Genomic DNA, 11,407 nt, shown 5'->3' with positions numbered 1-11,407 from the left:
GAAAGGAACTGCGTCATGGTTCAGCCGCGACCGAAATCTCCAGAGATCACATTAGGGACAAGCTCTGCATGTAGCCGGTGTCACGAAAGTGCTTCGAGCAGAGTACGCTTGCTTTGGTCGGCTTGAAGTCTTCGTCAAAGCAGCGAGCGCTTGCGCTGCGAGCGTATGATCTTTCGGAAAACAGTGGAAGACGACACAGTCGCGGGCGTAGTTGTTCGTGGACACGAAAGCAGAGTAGTACCTCGTGTTGAATCTGATTCTCAAGGTCGGCTGACACGCTTTGTACGTCACAACGCAGGCAGTACGAGGAACAACGCATGCAGCACGAGAAACAACGCGCGCTGAAAGCTCTCTCGGGTGCGCCGAAGTATCCCCGGCTCCTCAACGTGACGTCACGTTGGCCGACATGGACGAGGTTTCCCTCTCCGCTGTTCTCCTCTCCTGCGGTCGCACGCGGCGCGGGAGATTTAAACATCGCGTTTTCAATTGGCGATTGCGCCACTGTTTTGGCCAAAATCGAAAAAATAATTTCACAGACGTGATAAGCGATGACACTACTTCAAAACCCTAAAAAATTAGCTGATTCGAAAACCGCCTCAGTTTCCCTTTAACTGCTGCTACAAGCCCCAGTGATATTACTTCTGACCGCCAGCGGATAGAGCCACCACACTCACTTCTTGAAGTCCTCGTGTTTGCTGATGACATCCCAAGTGGACCGTTGATTGCAGAGGTAGTTCTGCTTGTTTGGGGCGAACGGGAAGTGGGGGCGGGGCCCGTCGTTGCTGTCACAGAAATGGCTGACCTGCAATGCGGGAAATTTGGTCTATGCACATCAGGGTACAGAGCGATGTTTCGAAGAAGAAGACGACGAGGAGGTAAAGCCATTATGAGCCCGAGGTCTCAGGCAGTGGAAGCGAAGCTCATGTCTCACAGAAGGGCGCGATAATCACTGAGAGAGAGTGAAAGCGATGCAAGAAAGTAGGCAGGCTATGAAGGAGGGTGCTCTCATTGGCTAACCTGCACTGTCCTATAAAGAGAGAACGGCATGTAAAAGCGCAAGAAGAAAAAGGAAAGTGGGGTGAGCAGCCATGTCGTCAGGCAAGGAGGTGCGTGCAGGAAAGTCACAACCAGTCAGGAAAGTTTGACTCCCTCAACAATAGAAACAGTCCGTTCTATCACTGGCACGCAGTGCATACAAAAATTAGCAAGGACACCTAATCCATTATGCGTTGGCAATCAGATAGCATTAGCACATCTAGGTTCATTTACCGAAAGTTGGGTAATTTTCGTTCTGCTGACGTCAGTTGCCGTCTGGTGACATCGATATTTTTTTGTCCTCAACTGCAGCGCTTTTCTTTTTTATGGTGAAATCTCTTCATTTGTGCCAGTGGGAATGCAGCACAGTGGTGAAGCCCCTTCAGTCTAGAGAATAGGCGAACTCTATGACTGATGAAGGATTTTGACCCCACGGGCTTAATCAATATCTGAATTCGGGCGACATTTCTGCCAACTATCTTAAATGTAGCTTCCCTAGCACAAACTGCAGTTCAATCACAACAAGATGCAAGAAAGAGGCCAGACCTATCGCCTGGTGCTATCCTTATATGTTGATATCGTGATCACATGGTAGGCCTCTTAGCCGCCGCCCCCTTGCTTGCTCTGCATGAGACACTAACCAGCATTTGTAAACTCTAGGCCCCTTCAAACAGAGAGGGTGATGCCGCACTTCGCCGGCACAGTAAGCGACCACTTCTTACATTGGCTACGTAGGGCATGAACATGATGGACGACTCCACAGGGTCAGGTTTCGGCTGGCGGATGGTCACCACGCAGTCGTCGAGAAAGCGGCACTTTTTGTCGATCGAGCACCTTTCTCCTTCTGCCGTTGTCGGGATGAAGACGATTCTGTCCGAGCAGGCGTTGAGCCGTGCCTGAGAAAACAATTCGCCCGCACACTTACGAAGTGGTGAGCGCATCTGATAGGTCAACAATGCAACACAAATAAAAAATTGCTCTGCCTTTCTTCCTCTTCTCCTTTTTAGCCATGGCTAAGTAATGAACGGCTCAGCAGCTACTTATTTGGCTAAAAGAGGTCCCTGCTCAAAGAAAGAACAAAGCTGATTTGACTTTTTCATGTGTTTATCTCTCTTAAATCCTAATCAATCCTAACAGGTGATAAGTTTTGTTTGCTAATTGAGCCATATAACTTTTATAGGTTGATTGACTTCCAGAAACGACAGATCTCGTTCGTGATGGCGACAAAACATTCATGAACTGTATTCTGCTCGTTCTCAGGGACCAAACTTCGCGTTACCTATTTTCTCTACAATCACCATTGTCATCTGCACCAGCCTGAATACACCAAGCGCATCTGCTGGTGAGAAAATTAGGAGGGATTAGAAATGCTATTTTTCATATCTAAAGAATAGAGTAGTGCCAGAGGAAAAATTTGAACGTTTTCTTTCAAGGAACTATGCGCTGCTTCGTATTCGCCAGGCTTTTCTCCAGGGTCCGGCTGTTCATAAGAACTAGCAGGAAACTGGCCAAATACACTTTTCGTTCCCCGTTGCTGCTAAAAGATATTGGAAGCGTTCAAACTAAGTCATTCAGGGGCGCTTTTGACGCGCTTTACTCGGTCCTTGCGTGACAGCCTCGAGCGATGACGTCCCGGAGCTCTTGGAGGTCCCGCTGGGCTCTTCGTCCGCATATAAAGGACTGGTGTTTTTGTATATGTTATAGAAACACTACCCAGCTCTAATGTCCTTCTTACCGGGCATGTCTGCGTCCATATTTGCGCTTTATTTATGCCATTTAAATTTGTCCCTGGGTCGCGATCCTAAATATGGAAAAACGGTTGTGACTGCCGAGGAGATCGGCAGGCCCACATCAACTATCGCATAAAGCGTGCAACCTAGAGTCGCTCTGCGACCTGTTACATGCAGCTTATGTTATCAAGGTTTAAGCCTTCACTATAAAACGTTTAGGTGGAGCCTGAAATTCACTATAGTTGTTTTAAACGCGAACATTTTTAACTAAAGCATGTCTCGTTGGGTTTGTATTATTCAAAAAGTCTCCGGCGCCAATCAAACACAGAAAACAAGATCCAACATTTAGGAATTTGCTCGGTCCTCCACAAATGAGAACACTGACTTATGTTCGGGATCTGTGCCCTCTGTGAACATCCTACGCGACGCCGCGGGGAAAATTCGAGATCTCCTGTCCGCTAGGTGCTCTGAATTTTAGCCCCATTTCAGGAATTAAATGACCGAATTGGTCACGGAGCGTTGGTAATTCAATTGCAACCCTTGGTTCACGACACAGCCTCATTCTATGTATAGTTGTCTTTCTAGCTACGCTAAATATCTGTTTGTAATCAGCTTTTTTTTTTACAACTGTCTGCCAAAAACCGCAAGCCCCTCCCGTCTTTGTTTACCCCATGCAATATTTCCCGTGTGGCTCACCGTTCTGTTGTGGCAGCAAGTGAGGGGGTGCCTGCTGTCGTTGCGGCTGCCGTACTCGTCGAACACGCCGTACCTGAAGTGGGCCCACTCGTGCACGAACACGTACGCTGCGAATGAGTTAGTGTCTTCCTTAATCATACTTTTAAGCATAAAATGCTGTTTGGAACTTGGCACCAGAACGGAGGAGAAAACAGACCCGAACCTAAGCTAACAACACTGGACAAACTTCCAGTTCAACTTCTCTGTCTATTGCCTACGTGCTGCTCTGCCACGGGAGCTGCTCATGTGTCAACGTAGCTTCGTCGTGTTCTCGTGGTGGTAAAAGCGAGCGGCGGCGCGAAGGAAGTTCTGCCGCGCAGCCAGAGAGGCGCACGCGCAGGCCTGATGCCACTCGATGAACGCGGCAAGCGCCGTGAGCGAGCCGACATCACTGCGCATGCCCGCGAGAATTGCCGCCAATACGGAATGGGCATGCTGCCTACGCAGGCATCCGTGGCGCCGTCCATTACCACGGCCAGTTATCAGCTCTGGTTACGCAGGTCGCCATAAAAACGCTAATTTTTATTGCGAAAGCAATACTACGCTAGGGTTTGAGCCGTCAGCGTGGCCCCGGCGGTAACCCCTTTTGACCTTTAGACGACCCCCGTAGTGACGTCACATCGAGTGGGGAAAACTGGAGACCAGCTCGGCAAGTCGGCGCGGACCCAGGGTAACCACGGCGCTGCTGCTCTCTCTCTCTCTCTCTCCTTCCGTTCCTCTCTCTGAGAGAAGATTACATATATATAACGTGTTTCGACCAAGGCCTCGTTTGCTTTCGCAACCAACCAGGCTTAACCAAGCTACGCGTGTGCCAATTTTTTAAACTAACTTTCACTCCAGCGCCAATTTTCGCTTCATGAAAAAATTTCTCGCTTCCTGCCGGATTATGCGACGGAACAACGAAGAAATCTTATGGTTGCAAGGCACACTGACTGCACACATGGTCTAGAATTATTCTAAATATATTACCTTGGGTCACTCCGCGCACTGCAGGACCCTTGTGCTGTACAGCTACTTTCCGATGTGCCTCAGATTGAGTGACGCGGCGCAATCTGATCCTCTCGGCTGCTTCACTCTTCCTTTCGTCACTTTGAGACGCCGCGTTGGCTCACTGGTTATGGCGCTAGGCCGCTGACCCGAAAGAGATGGGACCGATCCCCGGCGCGGTGGTCGATTTTTGATGGAGGCAATATTCTAGAGGCCCGTGCACTGTGCGATGTGAGCGCAGGATAACAAACTCCTGGTGGTCCAAATTTTCGGAGCGTTTCCCTACGGCGTCCCTTATAGCCGGAGTCGCTTTAGGACGTTAAACCCCCGTAAACCATGCACCTTAAACATTTGGTCACTTTGCTGCGCGCATTCGATTCTCTGGTTTTGTGCTACACTCTATGCTCAGCACAGCACAGGCAGATAATTCCGGCGCGTTTGCGAGCGAATTCCTCGTAACAGTGTAACACTCATTTCGGCGGCAAACGCCTGCATCCCGACTGTGGCTTCCCACCCTGTCCTGACTGCCCACATACACGTGCGTGGTACGAGGAACGCACCGGTGACCCGCCACGTGTCACCAGAGGAAATAGGAGGACTCCCGATTAGTTAGTGCTCTGGGGGCAAGTGTTCTGCGCGCGCAAACTGGCACTCTGCTTTCCCATTTACGGAGGTGTTCCACTATTCTTAAGCGCCCTGGTGTAGCCATCCTACCCACCTAAACTTAATGTCTCCTCGAAACATCCACAGCAGCTTAAAGTGCTCTTACTTTTTGTTTTTCCTCCTTTGTTTCTGCCTCCCTTCTCTCTACCACCGTGGCAGCATCGTTTTCACCCTTCCTTCGTTACGCTTCTCCTCTTCACAAGAACTGTATGTTGCTACGCGAACATACGCGCCTCCGCTCATCTTCATTGGCAAGAACGGCCATCGTCGTACGAGAACTAAAAGCGCAAATATTGTGTCGAAAACTAAATCAAATACCTTGGTTAAGCCATCTCTTGGCCGTGGAGTTGTTGATTGTGGCCAGGAATGCGGGAGTGAGCTGGATGAAGTCTCCCGGATGGGCGCACGGCTTCCACTGATGTGTGAATGGCTTGTCGTCGTTCTCCTCCGTGGGCATGTCGACGCGCACGTCGCTCCTGTAGAAGGCACTCGACGAAAGTGTCCGGGTGCCATTTCTCTTCTGCCACGTCTTGGGAATCTCGATGGTGACGTGTTTGAAGTACACACGCCCACTGGTGGCCTTGTGGAGGAACTCGGTTGAGGAGAGGAACAGCCGCTGTGCATTTTCAACATGCTCACAATATGTACTCATCGTGTCGCATTATATTAAATCTAAAACTTCACGTGGTTGCTAATCAGTCACGCACCTAGAGTATTTCCCTTTACAGTCGCGTGGCATGTACCTTACCTCTACATATTCCTTATCTTTATTTTGCTCGTTTTTTATCCATCTGGCGCTTTTGTTGCTCCTCAGTTGCCTGGCTTGGTATGCACATTACTTCGAACAGTATTCTTGAGCGAGGCGACAACACGCTGGGAGATTGTCATCGGAAGGAGGAAAACAGATGGACTGAGCACAAGTTGACAGGCTCGCCCATCTGCTACCGTGATATAGACGGACGGACGCTTGCTGTTCTCGTGAACGGGACCCCTAATTCTATCGCATTATTATTATTTTTCAAAAAAGAGAATAAACGCATCGCGGCAGGCTACAAAAAATTGGCTGGGTGTTTAGCTCAGGTTAAGCCTGGATATCTCGAAGCGAAAAGCTGCGGTGATGCTTATGGTTTATGTTATGGTTATGTTAACCTATCCTGGAGAGCGCCACGGGCTACCCTAGTTGTGTATATAATGACGCAACTTATCTATTAAAAAGGTCTTCGATCGGCTATTGGTGTCGTGCTTGCTTGGCTGGCTGCTGCTCTGCGTGTGCCAGCCGGTGATACAACAGATGGCGACGAGGTAAATAGAAGTGGACGCGAATAAGCTACAAGATGAACCTGCTTCAGCCACCGGAATTCCTGCCAGCGCCGGGAAGGCCAGCCATTCCATGGAAGCAGTGGCGAAGGATGTTTGAAAATTATTTGCTCGCCTCGGGGAACAACGCCCACCCTGCTGATTGTAGGAAAGCACTCTAGGTGCACTGCTTGGGCGTGGAAGGTCAGCGCATTTTCTACGCATTGCCAGAAGAACAGTCGTCAGCTTCAGCAGGAAAACAGCAAGACACAGATGCGGCCGATAAGACAACGACCAAACAGGATGAATTTGACATCGCCACGGTAAAGCTCGAAGAATATTTTGTTGCCACGACTAATGCCATTGTTGGGCGAGAAAGGTTCCGCCAGCGTGCTCAGCTGCCAGGTGAATCCGTGGATGCATTCGTCACAGCTTTTCGAGAGCTTTCTGTTACATGTGACTTTGGTACGCAAGTGGAAGAACTCATTCGGGACCAGCTTGTTGAAAAGACGGGCCACCGCCAGCTACGGGAGCGACTGCTGCTAGAAGGTTCTGCTCTGACGTTGCAGCGTGCGCTCGACATTGCCAGAGCAATGGGAAACGACAGAGCAGCATTCGCTGCAACTCGCTCCACGTCCGGATGTTCACGTAATAGCGCGTCATGCATCACCAACCGGGCGGCCAGAGCGTTCTGCAGTCTCTAGAGCAGCGCTAGGCCAGCCGACTACCAATTTTAGGGGTTGTTTCCGCTGCGGCTCCCCGCGGCACATAGCAAGTTCTTCAACGTGCAAAGCCATAACAAGGACGTGCAACAAATGTGGTAGGCTGGGTCATTTCGAACGTATGTGCAGAAGTCTGGAAGAGCCAAGGCAATCCATGCCCATTCGAGGGGTTACTGCCGAAGATGACATTGGAGTTAGGACAGTTCTTCACCTGGGGCGAAGGCGTAGAACAGTAATACAGGTAGACGTGCAAGTGCACGCTGCCACTATTTCATTGTTAGTGGACACCGGCTCCGCGGTCTGAATTTTGTCCGCAACTACATACGAGAGACTGAAGCTTCCGACGTCGTTGCAACCATCTACAACCACCCTCTTCGATTTTTCACGTAATCGCATTGTTGTGCGGGGATGTTTCGTCGCTCCCGTTGTATTCCGCGGTCGCGAAGCAAGCGTGCTCTTCCATGTCGTGCCAGTTGGAACGGACATCCTGGGGTTGGACGCCATCGTTGCCCTGCATCTGCAAATCGATGGCAGGTGCGTAAACTGCATGAAACCTTCGTATGCGCCTCAGGGCATTCCCAGTGAATTGCAGGCGGACTTTGCACACTTGTTCGATAGGAAGCTAGGGCTGGCTAAGAACTTCATTCACAAGGTGCGAGTTCGTGAAGGCGCAACTCCAGTTGTTGCGAAATTGCGGCGATTGCCGTTAGGAGTAAGAGACTAGGTGTCCGAGGAACTAAATCGTCTTGAACGTGAGGGTATCATTGAAAAAATTGACAACTCTGAATGGGTATCGCCGCCTGTCAGCCTGTCATTGTGCGGAAAAAGGACGGGTCAATACGCTTATGCGTGGATTTACGTGAGCCCAACAAGGCAATTGTCGTCGACAAGTTCCCGTTACCACACACAGAAGAGCTCCTGAATAAGCTGCATGGTGCAAAATACTTTTCGAGATTGGATTTGGCTGCAGCGTACCACCAAGTTCCACTGAGCCCAGAAAGCCGAGATTTAACAGCCTTTATCACGGACCATGGATTGTACAGATTCCGACGTGTATGTTTCGGCCTTGCTTCAGCACCGGCAGCATTTCAAAAAATGATGACTGCGATTTTACAATCTTGCAGGAATACCTTCTGCTACATTGATGACATCATCGTTTTTGGCAGCTCACTCGAAGAACATGAAGTGAACCTTAGGCAAGTTTTGCATCGCATCAGTGACAACGGACTGAAGTTAAATCAAAAGTGCATTTTCAGAGTGAGCGAACTTCCATTCCTTGGTCACCTCGTGAGTGATAAGGGTGTGCGACCATCGCAGAGCAACATTGAAGCCATTCAGAACGCGCCTGCGCCGAGGGACAAGGCGACGTTACGTTCCTTTCTTGGAATGACGGGCTATTACGCGAAGTTCATTCCGCGATACGCCGAGATGGTCGAACCTCTTCGTGAGTTTCTGCGAAAAGATTCAGAGTTCCAATGGGATTCGAAGTGCCAAACTTGTTTTGATGAAATGCGTCGTTTTTTGTCTGACAGATGCTTGCAGCTCTTTGATCCTGCCCTTGAGACCATCGTTACAACTGATGCGTCCGGAATTGGCCTCGGAGCAGTACTGCAGCAGCGGCGTGGTCACGAAGTGGTTTCTGTTGCTTTCCTTTCAGGAGATTGACAGATACGGAAAAGAAGTATTCCACTGGCGAGTTTAAGCGTGTGTATGGGCCTGCGAACATTGGCGTGTGTACCTGTGGGGCCGTTCGTTTATTCTGCGCACGGATCACCAGGCCCTGGTAACTCTGCTGACAAAAAAAGGATGGGGTCGCAGACCCTTCAGAATTGCAAGATGGCATGCTCGGCTACTCGATTACAACTGCACAATAGAATTTCAGAAGGGCAGTGAAAACGTTGTGGCGGATGCGCTGTCACGAATGCCCCAATCTGCACTAGGGGCACACATGGAACCGGAAGGGCCTGATGACGCAGTGTGCGTTGTTTCGTCATGCATAAGCCATGAAGAGTTCGTGGCTGAAACTTCGCAGGATCGAATGCTGCAGGACGTCATGCTGTGGACTACAACGTCATGGCCGCCAAGTAAGGATCTACCATCAGGGGCACACCTCTTTCAGCGTATCCGAGACGAATTGTCTGTCGCTGGAGGGATTCTTCTTCGTTGCGAGCAGTTTGTTGTGCCTGCATCGCTAACTGGGCGCCTCCTGTCAGCAGCTCATGAGTCGCAGTCAGGTATTTCACGGACTTAACAACGGCTACGTGAGAAGTACTGGTGGCCAGGAAGGGACAGACAGGTGGAACATCTGATTCAGTCTTGCGCTGTCTGCCAATCCGTGGACAAATCGGCGCGACTAGTAGTGCCCCCATTACAGCCGGTAGAGTTCCCTTCATGTCCATGGCAGAAATTGGGCTTTGATATAGTTGGCCCATTTGCGTATGCACCCACAGATAACCGGTTTGCCATCACAATAATCGACTACTTTATCAAATGGCCCGGAGTGTGTTTCACGGCTAACGTCACGTCTTCAAACGTTGCATCCTTTCTACGCAGTTTTTTCAGCAGGGAAGACTACCCCGAAGAACTTGTGTCCGATCATGGGCCTCAGTTCACATCAACCTAGTTTAAAGAATTCCTGCAAGAGGGAGGTATAAAGCATGCTTTTTCCGCTGTCTACCATCCACAAGCGAATGGAAAGATCGAACGGTTTAACCGCGTGCTTAAGGATTACGTCCAGGTGTGTTTGCAGGAAAAGCGGCCCTTAAAGGATGCCATCACATAGTACCTTGGAGTATACCGGTGCTCACCACACGCGACGACAGGAGAAAAACCTGCCCTGCTTTTGCATGGGCGTCACCCAAGAACTAAGCTGGATGTTGTCGGAGCTCCAGGTACCCACCTCTTCCAGAGGCCAGACATTGAGTTGCAAGCGTTGCGTCACAGAGTGGCCGAACATCAGCAGGCAAGCAAACAATACTCGGATAGGCGACGAGCTGCCAAGCACGCGGCGCTTCAGTCAGGCCAACGAGTACGGGTCAAGTTGCCAGGGCACATTCCCAAAGGTGCTCTTAGGTATTCCCAGCCCTTGACGGTTGTTAAGCAGGGGCACTAAGACAGCTACGAACTGGAAGATGGCCGCAGGTGGAACCGAGAGCGTTTAGTGCCGTACCCTAGGGAGCATCTGCCCGCTGCCGTCGCAAGTTTTCAGTTCGGCGCTACCCGGAACTTCCTTGGGCCTCATTCGACAACAGCACCGTCAACAGAAAGCTGCGCAGCTCAAGCATCACCAGCGAGTACGGAACCACCCGTAACTTTGCGACGATCAAAGCGAGAGCGAAGGCAACCCTCGTGGTTCGCGCACTATGAAATGTGATTGTTGACAATGTGAAGTAGTCATATGAGCCGCCACCTCGGCTCATTTTTTAGAAGGGGGGATGTTATAGTTATGTTAACCTATCCTGGAGGGCGCCACGGGCTACCCTAGCTGTGTATATAATGACGCAACTAATCTATTAAAAAGGTCTTCGTTCGGCTACTGGCATCGTGCTTGCTTGGCTGGCTGCTGCTCTGCGTGTGCCAGCCGGCGATACAACAGTTTAGGTTATAGCTATGCTTTATGATCACTTCTGTTCTGTGTCGGTAGTGTCATGCTCTTCTTCCATGTTGAATGCGCACGCCTATTCTCTGGCAAGCGGTTATTTGCCGGGCTCCGCGATAAACACGCGCTTGCGACGAACGCCAAACGATGACTCACAGCGCGCGGCAGCGTGCGCTTGTTCTATGGGCAAGCGGGCCTTATTACCCCTCCTTTCAAGTGCGCGCGGCTGTGGCGAGAGGTCAAACGGTGCCGAGGAGGAGAAGCGGCGGCGCACATGCGCAGTAGCCTGCGCCCTGCGTGACGTCACTAGTGCTCCGGGATACGCCGGCTCACGCGAAGCGCGGTGCTGACTAGCGTAGTGAAGCTTCTCGCTTAAAAACAGCAAACCAAAATCAACTGAAACGTGCCCAAAGAAACCATTTGGATAATGCCGCGCTTAGTCTACAAAAAAGCGCGCTTGAAATTAAACACGGGATTCGCTATAGAACGCATCTCTAAGACAGACAGAGATAGACAAAAGTGATAGAAGGAGGGCAGGGATATTAACCAGAGCGCTGTTAGTGTTGGCTACCCTACACCGAAGGAAAGGGATGAAGGCGGCGGAAAAGGATAACAGGAAGTAGAGAAAAGAGTCCGCAGCA

At 50.5% G+C, this 11,407-nt stretch overlaps 1 protein-coding gene and 1 pseudogene across 1 annotated transcript; one reads left to right on the top strand and one right to left on the bottom strand.

Moving 5' to 3' along the window:
- Nucleotides 1-670: 670 nt before the first annotated feature.
- Nucleotides 671-5,802, bottom strand: LOC149335540 (calcium-activated chloride channel regulator 3A-1-like). The gene is made up of 4 exons (XM_089553961.1): nt 5,469-5,802; nt 3,462-3,568; nt 1,758-1,931; nt 671-802 (listed from the first exon to the last, which is right to left on the bottom strand). The coding sequence occupies exons 1-4, from the start codon at nt 5,800-5,802 to the stop codon at nt 671-673; spliced, it is 747 nt and encodes a 248-aa protein (XP_089410087.1).
- A 229-nt stretch (nt 5,803-6,031) lies between these two features.
- LOC149335539 (uncharacterized) lies at nt 6,032-9,256 on the top strand (annotated as a pseudogene).
- Nucleotides 9,257-11,407: the final 2,151 nt, after the last annotated feature.

Source organism: Amblyomma mixtum, chromosome 7 (assembly GCF_055824585.1).
Source record: "Amblyomma mixtum isolate Tamu chromosome 7, ASM5582458v1, whole genome shotgun sequence".
NCBI classification, from domain to species: domain Eukaryota; kingdom Metazoa; phylum Arthropoda; class Arachnida; order Ixodida; family Ixodidae; genus Amblyomma; species Amblyomma mixtum.
The sequence above is the reverse complement of the archived record's forward strand: the minus strand, read 5'-3'. Positions and strand labels throughout refer to the sequence as shown.

Coding starts and splice junctions, on each gene's coding strand:
- LOC149335540 (XM_089553961.1), bottom strand. CDS start 5,802: ATGAGTACATATTGTGAGCATGTTGAAAATGCACAGCGGCTGTTCCTC. Junction 1,932..3,461: donor CTTGCTGCCACAACAGAACG/GTGAGCCACACG, acceptor TTGTTTTCTCAG/GCACGGCTCAACGCCTGCTC. Junction 803..1,757: donor TCATGCCCTACGTAGCCAAT/GTAAGAAGTGGT, acceptor CCCGCATTGCAG/GTCAGCCATTTCTGTGACAG.